This window comes from Calidris pugnax, unplaced genomic scaffold (genome assembly GCF_001431845.1).
Source record: "Calidris pugnax isolate Ruff unplaced genomic scaffold, ASM143184v1 scaffold13, whole genome shotgun sequence".
NCBI lineage: Eukaryota > Metazoa > Chordata > Aves > Charadriiformes > Scolopacidae > Calidris > Calidris pugnax.
In genome coordinates, this window is record NW_015090810.1 from 11,684,496 (window position 1) to 11,701,572 (window position 17,077).

The 17,077-nt window shown below is 42.4% G+C and overlaps 1 protein-coding gene across 1 annotated transcript in view; it reads right to left on the bottom strand.

Moving 5' to 3' along the window:
- Positions 1 to 145: 145 nt before the first annotated feature.
- Positions 146 to 17,077, bottom strand: part of LOC106885919 (chromosome unknown open reading frame, human C18orf63) — a 38,717-nt gene continuing 21,785 nt past the window's right edge. Inside the window, exon 14 of the mRNA XM_014938442.1 lies at positions 146 to 261. Coding sequence (XP_014793928.1) covers positions 146 to 261 — 116 coding nt within the window. The remainder of the gene's footprint in view (positions 262 to 17,077) is intronic.

A 17,077-nucleotide genomic window follows, 5' to 3' on the forward strand; every position in this document is an offset into this window, starting at 1 on the left:
CGCCGCATTCATGTCGAGAAGGGCAGTGAAAGGAAACAAAACAAATGCTGCACCATGGAAGTCCCTCGCCTATTGATGTCACTCCCTTCCCACAGCTCCAGGACTTTGACAGCCTCACACAAACTTTGCTGAGAAAGGCCTACGCTCATAATGTGGCCTGCTGCAAAAGGACTGCTGGGCTGAATTCAACGCTGTCTGCTTTTCCATGTGGGAGACAGATAAGAATTGTTTGAGTAACCACTACAAAATAAGGCGGCTTTTCTGGAAAGCGTAAAGGAAGAGAAAGAGTTTGTTAGGCTCCATCCTTTCCTATTACAGACAGCAAAGCACAGAGTCTAATTTGTAGTCCAGGAGTTCACAAAGCTGTCAGCCAGGTCAGACGCTGTCTCTGGAAGCACCAGGGACTTCAGGGCAGGCACTCACACCTCTGAGGGCACTTGGATAGAAGTCTGGTAGCTGGAGTGTGCAACTACACGGCTATAAATATTTAAACTATCTGCTCTGAGTGCAAGTTCTCAAGCTGCAGTGATGCTGGAGCGCAGAGCAGAGCTGGGGCAATGCCAAAGCAATAGGTAGGGGTTTTTAAAGGGTGCTTGCATGTATCTCCATGGACAATTCTGCTGTGCCTTTAATAGCTGAAAGGCTACGAAAGCAGAAGTTAATGGTATCTTTTCACCAACAGAAGAAAGCTGAACCAAAAGAATACAGTGTCTCTTGCATAAGAATAGGGAAGATCATTATGAGAAGAGTCTAAAAGAACTGGGCTTGTTCAGCTTTAAGGAGAGCTTGCTGTCTACAGCTAATGGGAGCGTGCAAAGAAGATGGAGCCAAACTCTTTGTGGAGTGGCAGGACAAGAGGCAACGGGTGAAAATCGGAACATGGGACAATCTAACTCAATATTAAAAAAACTCTTTTATACCATAAAGAGAGTCAAACATTGAAACAGGGTCCAGAGAGGCTGTGACGTCTCCATCCTTGGGGATACTGAAGCTTGACAGGAGAAGGCCCTGAGAAACCTACTTTGAGCCGGAGTTTGGACTAGGTGACCTCCATGACCCAGTGCCAGCATGCAGCCTTTCAAAAATGCCAACCACAGTTTAAAAATCAGAGAAACATAATGATCTTTCTTAACTAATATTACTCAAACACCCACACATTTTTTGTAACTATGAAGGAGCCAAAAGCATATATTTGGTCTCTATCTAAGCCCTGCCCAGTTTTTTTGCAGGCATCTTCTACTCTAAGGTGAAGCACAGATTTCACACTCTGGCCTGGCCAAAGCCAACTCAGGCTCTGAGGAAGCTGAGGCATGGAGAGAACAACAGTTTCAAGGATGACAAGGAACTGCAGAGTTGCATTGCCAGCAGGATGAATCCTCTGCAAAATTCTTGAATCTCAAGAATTAATCTCCATCCAAACTTCTAGGACAGTATGATCTTAAACATTCTGTTGTCTCTATCAGGCTAAGTGGATAAGGGTCTCATTGTGCCAGGTGCTGGACACAACCAGAGTAATAAAAAACACCTGAGTTCACATTCGCATTTGGACCCCTCTGTCCTGCTCTGTAAAAGGCCCTCAGGAGCAAGAGTGGATATCAGTAAAATCTATGTCCACTGCAAGACCTCAACATGAAAAAAAAAATTGGAATCAAGCCCAATAGTTAGGTGCCTTTTGGTGGGACTCTGACGCTTCCTCCCGAACAGAACCCCAGCACTGAGAAAATCCCACCGCTCCTCCCATATCACAATTGCAAGATTAAGGATTAAAAGAGGCCAGCCAAACCCTGGAGGTACAAAGATTTTAAAAGGTAGCTGTCATGTAACCAGCAAAGAATTATAAAATAAACTCTGTAGAAATATGAAAATAAGTGCCTTTTAGTTGTTCAGATGAATAAGAAAATAACAAGATTCTAAATCATGTACCACTTTTGTTAGAAGCTTGAATGTTATTGCTTTTTCTCCCCAAAGAAGCAGTATATGTGGCAGATACAAAAGGGTTGTTGTTTTGTGTGTTGTCGGGTTGGGTTTTTTTTCTTTTTTTTTTTTTTTTTTCTCAAGCATTACGCCAAGTTGCTGTTTTCAAACACATGTCGATGCTGGGAAGAAATGGGCATGTATCCATCTTGCCTTCAGGCAAAGCCATTTAACCAGAACTGGGAATACTGACAAACTTTCTCAACCCCATTCTCTCCAATGCCATTGTATAAAGCAGCCCTTTTCAGATCTCTCTATGAAAGCGACCAGTAAAAGTGTCATGCTGCGCGCTTCCACCTGTCAAAAGGAAACTTATTTTTAATGTGCTTCTGAAGAAAGGTAACAGGTAAGTAGAAAACATTCTCACGGTCATTATAAAGGGGTATGTGTCAGTCTATAAATCAATAGCTGGCTCCATGCCATTCGCCTCGGAATGGAAACCAACTATTTCTGCAGAGTTGTGCTCACAGCAGCTGAGCATCAATGCTAAGCAGTGTGCGGCTATTAGGAAAAACCGAGCATGACAACACAAATCATGGAGCCCCCGATGAACATCTCTGCACATGGCTGCTTCTTCTAATCACCAGCAGAATTTAATGAGACACCTGCAGTTTATAGACACTCTTGTTCCAACATAAATTGCCCACAGAGCACAAAGTCTTCTTTTAAAAAGTATTCTTCAGTAAACCATAAACCACAAAGAGTTCATTGTCACTAATAACATACTCCTCATTAATTTATAATTGTATGAAACCATATGCCCCCATACATGTCCTACGACAGATCTGAAGATTAAGTTAAAGGCTGTTAAGATCTCCTAATTAGCACAGTTTTCAACCATTTTAGTTCTCATTACCAAAACAGTGTTGGGGATCTTGAAATTGGCCCCTTTCAATGCTGCAAAAATAGTACTTCTTCATAAATCTGACCCATATCAGGTGATGGAGAGGACTGAATGCATCCCATGGGTCTCTAGGTAGGAAAAAGCTAGGTAGAAAAAGATTGGGATTCCTCCTCTGCTTGAAGCTGCAATAGCATCTAGCTGACTGGAGCCACAGATGCTCCTGCCTCGCTTTCCCCTTCCACTGCAGTGAGGGGGCAGCTTGGACTGCCAAAAAAACATAGAGCCAGTTCATTAGAATGCCAGAAAGGATAAAGTTAGCATATAACTCGTCATATCTTACTGCATTTGCAGAGAGGAGGCAATAAAAACCTCTATGTTCTGATCAGCAATGTGTTCCTTGCTGCCTGGCAGACGAAACAGAGAATGGCATCTGCTAAAAAGAAAACAAAACTGGCTCCTCTGAATTAGTGAGCTTAGAGAGAGAGAAAAGGTTTGTTGCTGAGAATTAGGGATATTGTCACACACCAAGCAAGCAGCTGGAAATCACTGGCATCAATTGCTGCATTTATGGTGTGCCCTGGGGCTTTGTTGTCTTGGACCAGAGCATGGTGTGGCCACAGCAAAGAAGCCTATCAAGCTCTCTTCAGTAGGCCCACAGGCTTCCTGGGAATTTGGCCATGAGCTGTTTTGTTACCACTGACAAAAACATTTTGACTTTTTATCATCTGGGATGAATACTTTAGGATCTTTGGTCTAATTTTCTTGCAACCTGCAAATACCTGAGAGTTACCTTAAGCCTTTCCCTAGAAGGCTCCTCAGAAATTGTTAGCACATTATAAATTGTGATCTGTGCTAACACAAGTCTGCTGCTTGTAGGAGGAAAAAGAGGATTTGTAGCATTAGTTAGTGGAAGAGCATTTAATAGCAGCATTGAAAAACAAGTAATGGAGATTTCATTCCTCTCCTCTTTTGTTGTCAAATATAATCTATTTGCCAGTGGCTGCCTCTCCGACATTTCATATCCTCTTCCCTCCACAGACAATAGCTGCGTTTCACACTATGCCAGCTGGTGTAAATAGACACATCTCCAGTGAAGTTAATGGAGCCAGGGCTTTTTACACAGTCTGAGGGTCTGGCGCTGAACATTTTAAGCTGGCTGTGCAGTCTCATCAGTTATCAAATGGGAGATGTCAGGGAGCCACTCCGAGTCAATCAAAATCGTTGTCTAGCAGCTCTGCTATCAGGAAAGCCACAAAGGCTCTCACAAAACCAGTTCTGGTGGAGCTGGTAAGAGTCTTTTACAAAATATTCTTTATGGAAAAAAAAGAGCAGCACATTTCTATTCTTCTCACATTATTTAGAGATTTTCTCATAATCAGAACAAGTAAATGTCACAATAAGTTTATTTGAAAAATGATTCTTTAATAAAGAAAATGGAACCTTCTCAGCTAACAGTAGTGAAAGAGAATAATGTTAATGGAATTTTCATTAAAGAAAACTTCTTTTCAAAATAGCCCAGACCATTGAAAGAGGAAAATTAGCAGTCAGATCCTCACTGGCTGCAATCTGGCATCGCTCTAGTGACAGACTAACATCTCGCCTAGCGTTGCAAGTGAAATTACACAGTCAAGTTGTGCTCTGACATATGCATTTGTTATGCACTACCTGATATTTGTTACTTGTTACCTCAGGGCAGAGAAGTAAATTTAATTTTAGTAATGAGAAATAAGCAGGTGACATCTAACAGCAAGCTGCTTGAGCATTTGGCCTTCCTTAAAAAAACAAAACCAAAATAGTCTACAAAAAATAGACATTTCGGGCTTTAATCAAGCCTCAGTGGCTGAAAACCTCATTCCTATGGCCTGGAGGGTTTTTACATGCTCAGTTCTTAGTAAGCACAGCACCATTTCTGTGTCACCTACACCCCAGGGGCCAACCCTTTACCACCACAACTGAGCCTACAGCTGGGCTACCTTGATAAACAACTTCACGGTCAACTTCTAGAAGATACAACAAACATCCTACCTCCAAATTACATAAAGGTAACCTATTGATTTGGATTTTTTTCAACATTTTAGTGTTTTCCCATGCTTGAACTGCTTCTGTCACTGTTACAGCCCCCAGGACACAGAAGCTGAGAACCCCACAAACATTAATGCGTTTATCCTTGAGCAATACCTCTACAAAGCGGAGCTTTGCTACTATTAATTTTTGCATGTATTTCAAACAGCTCTCATTTATAGCCATTTTTAGACATAAAAAGGAATAGTTAGTTAGTTCCTAGTAGTTAGTTCCTCTTATGAGGGAAGGCTGAGAGACCTGGATCTGTTTAGCCTGGAGGAAAGAAGACTGAGAGAGGATCTCATCAATGCTTATAAATATCTAAAGGGCAGGTGTCAAGAGGATGGGGCCAGACTCTTCTCAGTGGTGCCTGGGGACTGGCCAGCAGGCACAAGCTAGAACACAGGAAATTCCATCTGAACATGAGGAAAAACTTCTATACTTTGAGGGTGCAGGAGAGCACTGGCACGGGCTGCCCAGAGAGGTTGTGGAGTCTCCTTCTCTGGAGATATTCAAAGCCCACCTGGATGCATTCCTGTCCAGCCTGCTCTAGGTGAACCTGCTTTGGCAGACGGGTTGGACCAGGTGATCTCTGAAGATCCCTTCCAACCCCTACCATTCTGTGATTCTGTTACACTGTTATTTGGATTATTAACACTCATGGGGAGCTAGGTACCGTGCAGGTGATTGCTCCAGCTTATGTGCGTCTCCCAGCACAAGCATCTTTTAAGCCCAGCCTGAACTGACATGCTGAAGGACACAAATTCTTGGAGGAAAAGGAAGAGTGAAGCCCTGACCTTTAGGCTAGCTTTTTCAGCCCGAAGTCTCCAGCCCCTGTGCATGCCTTGCATTACCACCCTGGCACTGACCATCTCCCTGGTCTGCAGCACTGGAAAAAAAATCAGGCGGTGGGATCTCTGTGGAGATCTCTGTGCCTCTCTCCTTCTAGTCCTTTCAGAAGGGAGGAGATGCAGCAGTGTCTCCACTACAGCTGCAGAGGCTGGAGGTAAGGTGGGTGAGCTCAGACACTGAAGTCACCCTCCCTGGGGTCAAGAGTAAGATTGGTGCAAGATCACCCACTTTCTGTTGCAGGCTATGAAGGTGAGGTGGCATTTGGCAGTGGTTCAGAGGAAAGCAGGTGGTGAAATGTGTTGAAACATATATGCAGCGGGCACGAACGGAGAATCAGGTGAATAAACACTAAATATAGAGTCCAGGGAACAGAAACCCGTTTTTTCTATCAGTCAAATCCCAGCTGAGGGGCCCAAGCTAATTGTTAGGAAACCTAGAATACCTGCGGGGCACAGGGAAAACCTGAAACTTTGCAGGAAATCTGTACACAGTTGAAACCACTGAGTGAGCCAGTGAGATAAATTATTCACAGGCATGGAGCAGAGCCAGGGAAAACAGACAACAATCGACCACACATTATAGAAGATTCTGAGGATAAATTGCTCTAGAGAAGTGCAGTGCTGCTTAGGATGGATTCAAGGGTCCTTAAGTACTATTTCTTGTGTAAAGCCTCCACAGCCAGCTGCTTTTGATTTTTTTAAAGCAACCTTTTAGAGACTACCAATACCAATTAATCAAAACAAAACTTTTGAAAAAAAAAAAAATCTGATTTGAGATATACCCACAAAAATGGCACTGGACTAGCCTATTTTTTTTGCCAAGTTAACTACTAGGCTTAATGTCTGTTGTTTTGTGGCTCCTCAGCAAAAAGGGTGGTCCTGCTGATGCCAAAATTTTCATTCCTAGGAGTAGACCTAATTTGTGTGCTGCCTCAAAGCATATGACTCCACAGTTTCCAGAATCCCTTTGCAAAACCAGCATTGTAGAAGCCCCAGCCCAAAGGCTGATTTTCAGAGAACACTCACCATTTTGGAACCAGAGACTCTGAGCAAAAGGACTCTGATATGCAGAACTCCCTATAACAATCATGATTGCTCTGTTGCTGTGAATGATGCTCACTATACTGCATAAAACAAACTCCCAATTTTAGTGTCATTATTTGTAGTATTTATAAATATGGGCATGCCATCCATTAACAGAGAGTTTAATAGCTTTGAAGTATTTTTTAATAAACAAAATCTTCACATTTTTCAGCACTGAGACCAAACCATAAATAATTCTTATAAACTATTTATTTGAACCAGCATTAGAAATCAGTTCGGCATTTGTTGTATCATTTGGCCCATTCTTATGTAAAAGCTTCCTATTCTGTTTTGTGTATAATTTTATTTCGATTACTGTAATTTCGGTTTCTAAACACACACATTAAAAATCAGCTAGCCTTGAATAAGTCTCTATAAAAAGCTCACCACTCTGTGCTGCTCATTCTTGTTAATTGATGCATTAATGCACACCTGATTTAAAATGCACAGTGCAAATACAAAGTGCAAATTACAGCGAACCAAACTGCAATCGAGCTTTTCGTGGCTGTGCAGCGTGTGGCGTGGGATTCACCAGCTGCAGCCCAGGGGCCAGTGGGCTACATTTAAGCCCTTGTGCCTTAGTTTATTCCCAGTGCCCATCTTCCCTGGGAGCGGGTCAGAAGGCTTACTATGTTCACGGGGAGCAAACGGCGCTACAAGACCATATGAACTCAAAAAGACCCAAATCTTCAGGTCGAGTTTCTCACCAGCCTGATTCCCCCACCACCCCTCCAGACAAGTACACCCTTCCCTCCAAAAACTCAGCCGGCCATTTTATCGTTAAGTGATGTAATTTTTTTTCTAAAATTGAGGCAGTAATTTTTATTTTTTTTTAGCAGTTACAATTAGATATGGCCATATTTGCAGATTCAGAGCCTTTTTATTTCTCTGAGATGCTTGATCCCCAGTGTAGCAGGGAAGCACTCTGCAGGCTTCAAATCAAGCCTGTGATTCCCAACGGCAGCCGGCACGGCTCTGTAAAACTACATTCAGAAGCAATTGCTAGATCAGATCCTTAATTTGTACTTGACAATGTTCACCTCATACGCACAGTATGTGGGCGGGGGAATGTGATGGCTTTCAGATTGTGTGGGGGAAAGGAAAAAATAGACTTTGTTCTGTATTTGGCGTGAAAATGATTAATCTCTTTTATATTCCTCTAAGTTACAACACTGATGTGGAGCGAGAGAGACTTAGATTTTAATCTTTTCACTGAAGTAAAATAATTAAAAGGGTTTCACAAACTCATTTATTTCCACATGAAATATTCTATTTCAGGCGTGTTTGAAAAAGTGTTTCAGAAGCTAGTGATTTAAAGCGAGCAGCTGCATACTGATAACGGGGGAAATATCTCACTGCGGCTTTAGATCACAGGAATCCACTTAGCAAAGGAACCAATTTTTCTTTCTAATTTTGGAAAAAAAAAATCCACCGGTTAAAGTGCTAGTCTGAAGTTAAAACTTGTATCTGCTTATTTTGCAGGAGAAACATTACAAAAATGGGTTGAAAAAGCTGCAGCTCTTTCAATATCTCACAAATAATAATTTACCACAAAGAAAAAAGCTACTGAATTCTTCCTCCTCTAATTACTATTCATTTGTTATGTAAGGACAGAAGATGTGCCACTGTTCATATGGATATTTTCAATACTGGCTGATGATGAACTCTGTGTTCACTGTTGAAGTTATTGTCACAGAGGGGTGATGGCAGCGGGTTACAGGTGCTCCCAGTGCTCTCTGTAACACATCCCGAGCAGTCCTGAGTAGTGTCTGTCTGCTGGTCTCACGGTGGAGACTCTGCCACCACAAACATCTAATGCAATAAGTGCTTGCAGTGATTTCTTTCCCATGTAATAGCCTGCTCTTGTGTCTTAACCCCTGACAGCTCGGTTTCATCAAATGATAAAATGTTTTATCACATGAGTCAATGCTTAGGTGGAAAATGTGTTTTGGGAGAACCACTGATGACTTACAAGTCAGTTTGCCAATCTTTTTCTGTCCTTGGACTTTTCAAGCACAAAGACAATCAAATCCTGGCAGTGTTTGCAGTTGATGTCCATCTAGAATAGTTTACTGGGTCAAAAAATTATCTCAATCTGCTACTTGGGGTCACCAAGGGGTTTTCAGAGCCAAAGAGTGCCAGTAGCAGGCAGATTGTCTTTCAGCTGGGCTCCTTGATGGCTCATCAGCATAAAACCAGCTTCTTTCTGCTGGGAGAAGTTTTCACCTACAGATGTCTACTGTAACATGTGGACCCATGATTTTCTTGGCAACTTTTCAGAACTGGGCTTTTTCAAAATTATTTCCATACTCACTCAATAGTTAGACATTTGGAGTTTGGCAGACTTGGTGAAAAAGATCTGCAAGGGAATTCAGGGGTCAGAAAGTCACATTCATGTTATCAGTTTTTTAATTTGCCTTAAACTCAGACTTAAGCCCAGAAGGAATCATTAAATGTTGTAATGTTCTGTAGATCACAGGCTTTCATACAGTTACCCTTTGTTGAGGCCCCAAAAATGTTTGCTTGATTACTCATTTCTTCCATGTGAGATTTGATTGTTGATTTGAAATCATCCAGATATGGAAAGCCCTCCACTTCTCTTTGTGGTTTGTTCCAACTGCTAATCACTCTCATTTGTTTCTCAATTAAATCTGCCTGATTCTGGCTTCCAGCCATCTATTCTTACAGCGTCTTTCTCACGAAATAAGGTGGCTTTGGGTAAGTCAAGTCAGGGTCCGGCACTGGCAAGCTGTATCTGCTCAAGCAAATTGCTCTTCAAGAATGGTTCTTAGCATTTTTAATTGCAAACTCTTTATATATTTATTCAAATGAATTAAGAGAAAAAAACCTCACAGTGAGTTAGTGTTTTATATAGCATTTTAAAAGACATTGAACACTGTATGAGCATATGGTTTTATTTTAATATTTCTCTAGGCAGGTATTAATTGAGAATTGGCAAAATAAAAAACCCTACATATTTGGTCTTCTGCTTTGTATAACAAAAATCTGCATTCTTGTGTACCTCAAGTGTCTGTTTATGAAGTTAGAGAAGTCTGCTGTCTAAGGTGTAGGCCAGAACAGCACTGGAAACTGAAAGTAAATACCAGCCGATGGTCTGGCTGACCAAAGAGAACTAAATAAAACTCAAAGCTTCACCTGTCTCTAATGAAACTCATAGGGAAAAATCTTAAAGACCCAACTATGGCATTCAATGGCTGTATTTTCATTAGAAAGCTGTTTCTTCTTTGCCAAATCAGGATGGACAGAGAAACTGAGGCCTCAGATGCCCAGAAGAAACAGGAATTACTCAAAAATGCAGAAAACACAGCAGAGAGAAGGTGAAAAAAATCCGGGTCTGCATCCATTGAAACCTATGGAAGTTTTGCTCTCAATGCTAACACATGCTTTACTGCTTTGACTGAAATGTTTCTTCTACAGAGTCCCCTCGGATTCAAGGACTGTTAATGTCACCCCCCCCGCCGTGTTCCTGTCACTGTGCTGGGGTGGGTCCATCTGCTGTCTGTTTACAGGCTGGGTTTGGAAGGTGGCACCATAAGGACATACTGAAAACCTGAGACAAGAACAAGAATGCTTTGTAAATCCACCAGCCCTGAAGCCCACAGAGATGTAAAATCAGGCAGAGAGCCCAGGGGCAAGGGCGAGTAATATAAAAATATTTTAAAAAAACCTCAACCAACCTGCAGAGTATTACTGTAGAAAGTTACTGTCATCTCTCAAATACAAATTTCAAAGACCTCTACAGTTATTTTAATAATTGAGATAATGGTCTAACTTCTTGTTGTTATCCACCATGGAAGAATGACACTGCACTTAACTAATCATTGTGAATGAATTGATTACACAATTACCATTAGTGCAGTTATCTGATTTTGCCCTTTCGCACAGCTAAAGGAAATCAAAGAGAAGCCACGTACATTAATGTGCTGCACCTTTTCTGCAGGATATTCTGGCATCGCATTAAGTGCTATTTCTAGAGACTGCCTGCAGCAGATTTACATTTTGCTTGGGTTGAATAAAGGAAAGATAATGTTACTTCAATCTCTTCGAGTCATCTGGGTTTTGTTCTGATCATATTTCAGGAATATTCATATGTTTCCCATACATACTGTAAGATTATTTTTGTAACATAAAGTTCTCCTTTCTAAGGTCATTTATTTTAGTTTCAACGTATCTGTGCTGATAAATGGGAGATGAAGGGGCATGAGAACTTACTTCCTCATTTAATCACAAACTCTAAGCAATAAACCATACTCCCTAAGTACTAAGAATAGTTTTGGGCCAAATCTTACATATGGGAAACTCCCATGACTTTTAATTTGCAAAGTCATCTCCGAGGCCACCTCTATACCCCCTTTACCAGGTTAATCTTGAGAGTGGCTGAGGCTGAAGCCCTCCTATGCCATGGGTATGGTACTTATCCTATGGATACCCCTACCACAAGCTCTTTAGGGAACCTGGGCAGACCCTGAGCATGGGGTCTCCCCCCAAGTCCTTGCAGCTCTTTCCCAGCTTGTTTATTTTACACCCATTCAGGGCCCTAACTATCTGGCCCCATACAAAGGGCTCTGCTTGGCTTACATTACTATTTACCACTGCCACTTAACACAAAAAGGAGACATCCAGTCCTGAGCTCCCTGCACTGGCCACTGGCAGCCAGAAGCTGACAGTGAATCCAGCAATCTGCATTTGCACCCTCAGGTTTCCCTGAGCACTTGCACAGACGTAGACTTTATTCCATTGCAAAGGTCAAAGTCTATTGGTAGTGCCTCAGCTAAAAGAACCTTTGCTTTCCTCGTTCCCCTGCTTTGTTCAGATGTAAGTGACGGGGCTACAAAGAAGTGCACGCTCATGGCCTCAATGCCCTGTGAAATCTTAGTCCAGTGTGGGATGTCCTGGAAGCCACTGTGGACCCAGGCCCACCATGAAGACTGTGGGTGTTAGGGTGTCAAGGGAGGCAGACAGCTTGGCCAGAGCCTGGGTTCTGAGCAGGATCAGCACCTTAGAGCAAATAGTTTGGATTCAAACAAAACCCATTCCTGTTAAGGTATTTTCTGACATTGTATGAAGTGGCTGTGGGAAGAACTGGCTTGCTCAGAAAAGGCATAGGGGCTGAATGTGAGGACAGGAGATGGCAGGCACCTTCAGCAGCTGCGGGCATGGCAGCACTGGCACAGACAACCCCATCGCCCTCCCACCTGCTTCTCCAGCTGCTGCTGACACAGGAGATCCAGGTTCTGTGCTTGTCTGACCACTGGTGCAGGGATGGAGAACCATGCTCAAGTGTGAGAGGGGAGGCTGAGGGACAGGAGAGAGTGTCCTGCTGTCTGAGCACAGCACCCTCACCAGGGCTGCAGTCACCTTGTCCTGCCTGGGAGCCCTGCCACCACTGGGATGCCTGCCTGCAGGCAAACTGGGCTGGCACTCTTGGCCAGCGAGATGCTGACAGGGACAGAGACACCTTGGGGCACGGACAGCCCAAGGGACTGTGTTCTTGGGTGACCTACTTGGGAACAGAGCAGGAGAAAAAACAGTAAATGGCAAAGAGCAGCAAAACATCATCAGGAACAGGAGCATGTAGCTTTGTGAGACAGCACGCTGTAAGCACAAGCAAGAAGAAATGGAAGTTTTTGCAGCAAGCACAAAGGTAGAAAAGACACAAATGAGTCTATGAGCAGCATACCTGTACTCACAGTCTTACTTGAAGTAAAAAATATTTTTTTCCCCCAATGAAAGTTAGAAGGAAAAGGTAAAAGAAATCTAATTTGTATGGCTGTGAATGAAATACCTCAATCTCCAAAGACCAAAATGGGAAAAGTAAAGCTTATTTCAATTCTCGTTAGATTCCCTTTTCAGAAGACAGCTGGCTCTGACACTCTGAATGCATTTAATCACATCTGTCTTATTAAGCAGGAGTGAACAACCTAAACCGTATGAAAATTGTTGCTGGCCCAAACATGACTCACTAGGAATGAAAGCCAGCCCCATTAATTACTTTCTGTAGAGGATTCCCAAAAGTGCATTATTCACACTGAAGTTCTAAGCACATTGTAGCTCATGAGGTAGAGCTGGGAAGACCCCTGTTCAGATGCAGGCAGAGAGCTACGCCTTTGGACTGAGCACGCATAAACTTTTGGGACAGGGGAGTGACAAAAATGACACAGGATTCAATATGATTAATTACCTAGCTGTAATAGAAGTACTGCCATAATCATAAAGGGAAACATGATTAAATGTACAAAGAACTTGATGGGAGTCAGGTGACCTATATTCGGTTATAAATTTTGATACCTCCTGTCCGTAGGCGGTGCAGCCCAGTGTCTCTCCTGACTGGTGGAGTATAAGCTCTTCAGAACAGTAAGTGTTGTACCTGGTGATGCTGTAAGACTTCCAAGTTTTTACAGACCTTCTGAGTTTACATGACGGTCATATCTAAAAGTGATAATAAAACATATTATAACTTAATGAAATAGTGAGTTATTGTATAAATATCCTATGTTCACAAAAAATATAAAAAACCCACTGCATTCTATGGCAAACTATTTTTTGGTAATGAACATGTTAAAAGGCTGCTGTGTTATTATTCTGAATTATTCTGAAAATATTCACCCTGATTATGCAGCTCTAGGCATGTGCAGTTGATTTGAAGGAGCTAAACTTTGCATCAAATTTCCCCTGGGTACTGTGTGAAACTGCACAATAAATGAGTGTTGCTGTAACTTAAACAGATACTGACTCTTCAGAGACATGAAAATAAAAATGTTGTGGTGTTAAAATGTAGCTCTGACAGGTCTATTACACTCTTCACAAAGTCTGATAGTTTTCTTCTAACAGTAGCTGTCTTAAAAATTAATGGTGCATACTTTCAATGTTATCTCATTACTGATGCACAAGTCAGTAGGTTCAGATGAGATTCCGGCTAGATGGGTACGTCCTCCTTGTATCAGGGCATGGGTTCAGTGCACCAAAAAGCTTTCCTTCTGTGTATCTGCATTTTTCTACTCAATCTACAGAAACTTTCTGTGACACTGTCCACTCTGTTCTCCTTTCCAGTTACCAGTAAGACTGCTTTAGGTCTCCATCTTGTGTTACAAGCTCCATATGATAGCATAGAAAAAGGGGGAGAGTTCTCTGAAGTTTGGAAAAAAATCCAAAATATTTTAAGCAGAAAAACCCCTTATTCTATAACACCTTTTAAACTTTCCAGTAATATTTGAAAAGATCAGAGCAGATGAGAACTTTCCTCCATAAAGATGTATACAGCATTCAGAGTAGTGAAACTCCCAACTTAACTGTTATGATAAATTCCTGCTGGCTTATTATCACCGACTAACAATGCAGAAATTAACTAGCTTTTAGCTTTTTAATTTGAATTCATTTAAAATTAATTGATCTCTGTAGTCATATGTCAAACACACAAACCAGCTTTCTAAGGGAGTGTCTCTGTGATTTAACACAACTTCTCTCCCACTCCCACCCAGTCGGCTCCCTCCAGCACAGACAAAGCCTGGGAAAGTAGGTAATATCAGCATTCTGACCCAAAGGGCTGGGGATTTGGCTCTGCCGGGGGTGCGCAGGCTGTGGGGGAGTGCAGTCCAGCACCCCTCACCCAGCCGGGGCCTCGGATTTCAGCAGAGACACATGCCAATGGCTGATGGATATATGCACATCCAGTATTCCCAGTACAGGCAAAATCCCAAAACTGATGGTGTTTTTTTCCCCTACATCTGAATGATGGTTTACACCGCTTGAGCTTATGCTGCTAACATCAGGTGATTCAGCTCTAAATGAGAATTAATGAAGATGTATGCTTAATACCAAGATGGGCTGGCCAGGCGCCCAGGTACTGGGAGCTAGGTGTTCTCCATTACTGGAGTGCATTTACTCTCACTGATGTGCAGAATTCTGGTTTTATTGTTATTCTTTCTAAATTTAAAAAACAAACAAAACCAAAACCAACCCCCCCCCCAAAAAAAACCCAAAAAACCACAAAGTGCAGAGGCAGAATATCTAATTAGTACTACAAGACTGGAAATTAATAACCCAAGCGTGGTCAGTGGGTCAAAGTGCTCACCTTGGGTGGCATTTTAGGGAGGGCATTCTGAAAGGAGCTGTGAGATTTGGTATGGAATGAAATGCTTTTGTCAGCCTTTAAAGCATCTGATCTCTCAGGAAATAAAAACTTATGGAACTGAGTCTTACTGAAGTCTTTCTTTTAATAGAAAGAGAACTATGGAAATTTCCTGGTTAACAAATGTTGGAATTCATGCAATTTTCAGTTCCTTACAATGCTGATCACATACGCTAAAAGATGCACTGCAAGTTGCAGAATGATATCCGCTTTAGAGAGGGTTTTTCTTTTTTCATATTATTTTCCATTATGTGAATGGTAGAAAAAGAAATTAAGTTAATTTTTGGATACTCTTTTCCTTTGAAGAGTGAAAACTACACATTATCATTTTGAATTATGACTTATCACCCTCTTCTCCCCTTTTCAGCAGAGGCTGATTTTTGTTTCATCTACCTCATCTACTTTGAAACATCCCAGAGCCACGCAGCTCCAGCTGCAATAAAAATATTTCTGCTGCATAATAGAATAAAACATGTAACAGAAAAAAAGTTACATAGGTACCTGCATCTATTTTAGCTGTGTGGGTACAGGTAGCTTTTCTAGCACCTCCCAGTGGAATAAGCCTTTTCATTTTTATTCTGGAAAGCTCTTCGGCACTGAGCAGACTTAGCTGCTTTCCCTGGCACCATTCTCTGGCTGGACTGAGACTGGTGGCCACCTGATTTGTAAGACAAATTTTTATTCTTGCTAAAATCTGTGCTGCAATAGCAGGCAGAATGAAGGGAAATGCATTTTACGGGATTGTGGAAGCTGAAAAGCAGGTAACTACTTGCTTTAACTTTATTTATGCAAAGGTTCAACTCTGGATCATCCACCCAGGTGACCACTCTGCCTTCCCAGGCACACCTGCAGTGCGCAGACCGATGGCAGGTCCTGAACGTAGAAGATCTGCTTGTGGGTAGAAAGGCTCTACAGAGGGATGTAGATAGGCTGGGTTGATGGGCCACGGCCAATGGGATGAGATTAAATAAGGCCAAGTGCCGGGTCCTGCACTTGGGTCACAACAACCCCAGGCAGCGCTACAGGCTTGGGGCAGAGTGGCTGGAGAGCTGCCTGGCAGAAAAGGACCTGGGTGTGTTGGTCGACAGCTGACTGCATATGAGCCAGCAGTGTGCCCAGGTGGCCAAGAAGGCCAACAGCATCCTGGCCTATATCAGGAACAGTGTGGCCAGCAGGACTATAGGGAAGTGATTGTCCCCCTGTACTCAGCACTGGTGAAGTCCCACCTTGAGTGCTGTGTTCAATTTTGGGTCCCTCACTACAAGAAAGACATTGAGGTGCTGGAGAGTGTCCAGAGAAGGGCAACAAAGCTGGTGAGGGGTCTGGAGAACAAGTCTTATGAGAAGCGGCTTGAGGAAACTGGGGTTGTTTAGATAATTTCCTGGAGAAGAGGAGGCTGAAGGGAGACCTTATTGCTCTCTACAACTACCTGAAAGGAGGTTGTAGCGAGGCGTGGGTTGGTCTCTTCTCCCAAGTAACAACTGAAGTACAAGAGGAAATGGCCTCAGGTTGTGCAGGGGAGGTTTAGACTGGATATTAGGGAAAATTTCTTCACCAGAAGGTTTGTCAAATATTGAAGAGGCTGCCCAGGGAAATGGTGGAATCACCATCCCTGGAGGTATTTAAAGGATGGGTAGATGAGGTGCTGAGGTACATGGTTCAGTGGTGGTTTTTGCAATGGTAGGTTAATGGTTGGACTCAATGATCTTAAAGGTCCCTTCCAACCTAGATGATTCTATGATTCTAAGAGTGAAAGTTTTACCTTCACTTCTCAGTTGGCATCACCCAAGATTTCATACCACAGCCACACTGCAAGCTGCAACTCTCAGTGCTGTTGATTTATTTGAATAGTAGTTGATGGTTTAATAGCATTTAATTAAACTCATGTGCCAACAGAGACAGCACAGGTGAAGCCATCTAGGCTTTGGTAGCCTGTTCCCATCGATGGGAATGGTGTTTTGTGTCATGGATTGTGACAAGGGCACCAGGATGACAATATTAAAATTATCCCTCGCAACCACCCCTTGGTACCTGATAACAGGGAACTACCAAATGCTCCTGCCCAATTTCAACTGTCTGTACTAGAATATTTTTCACATTACACATACTCTGCAT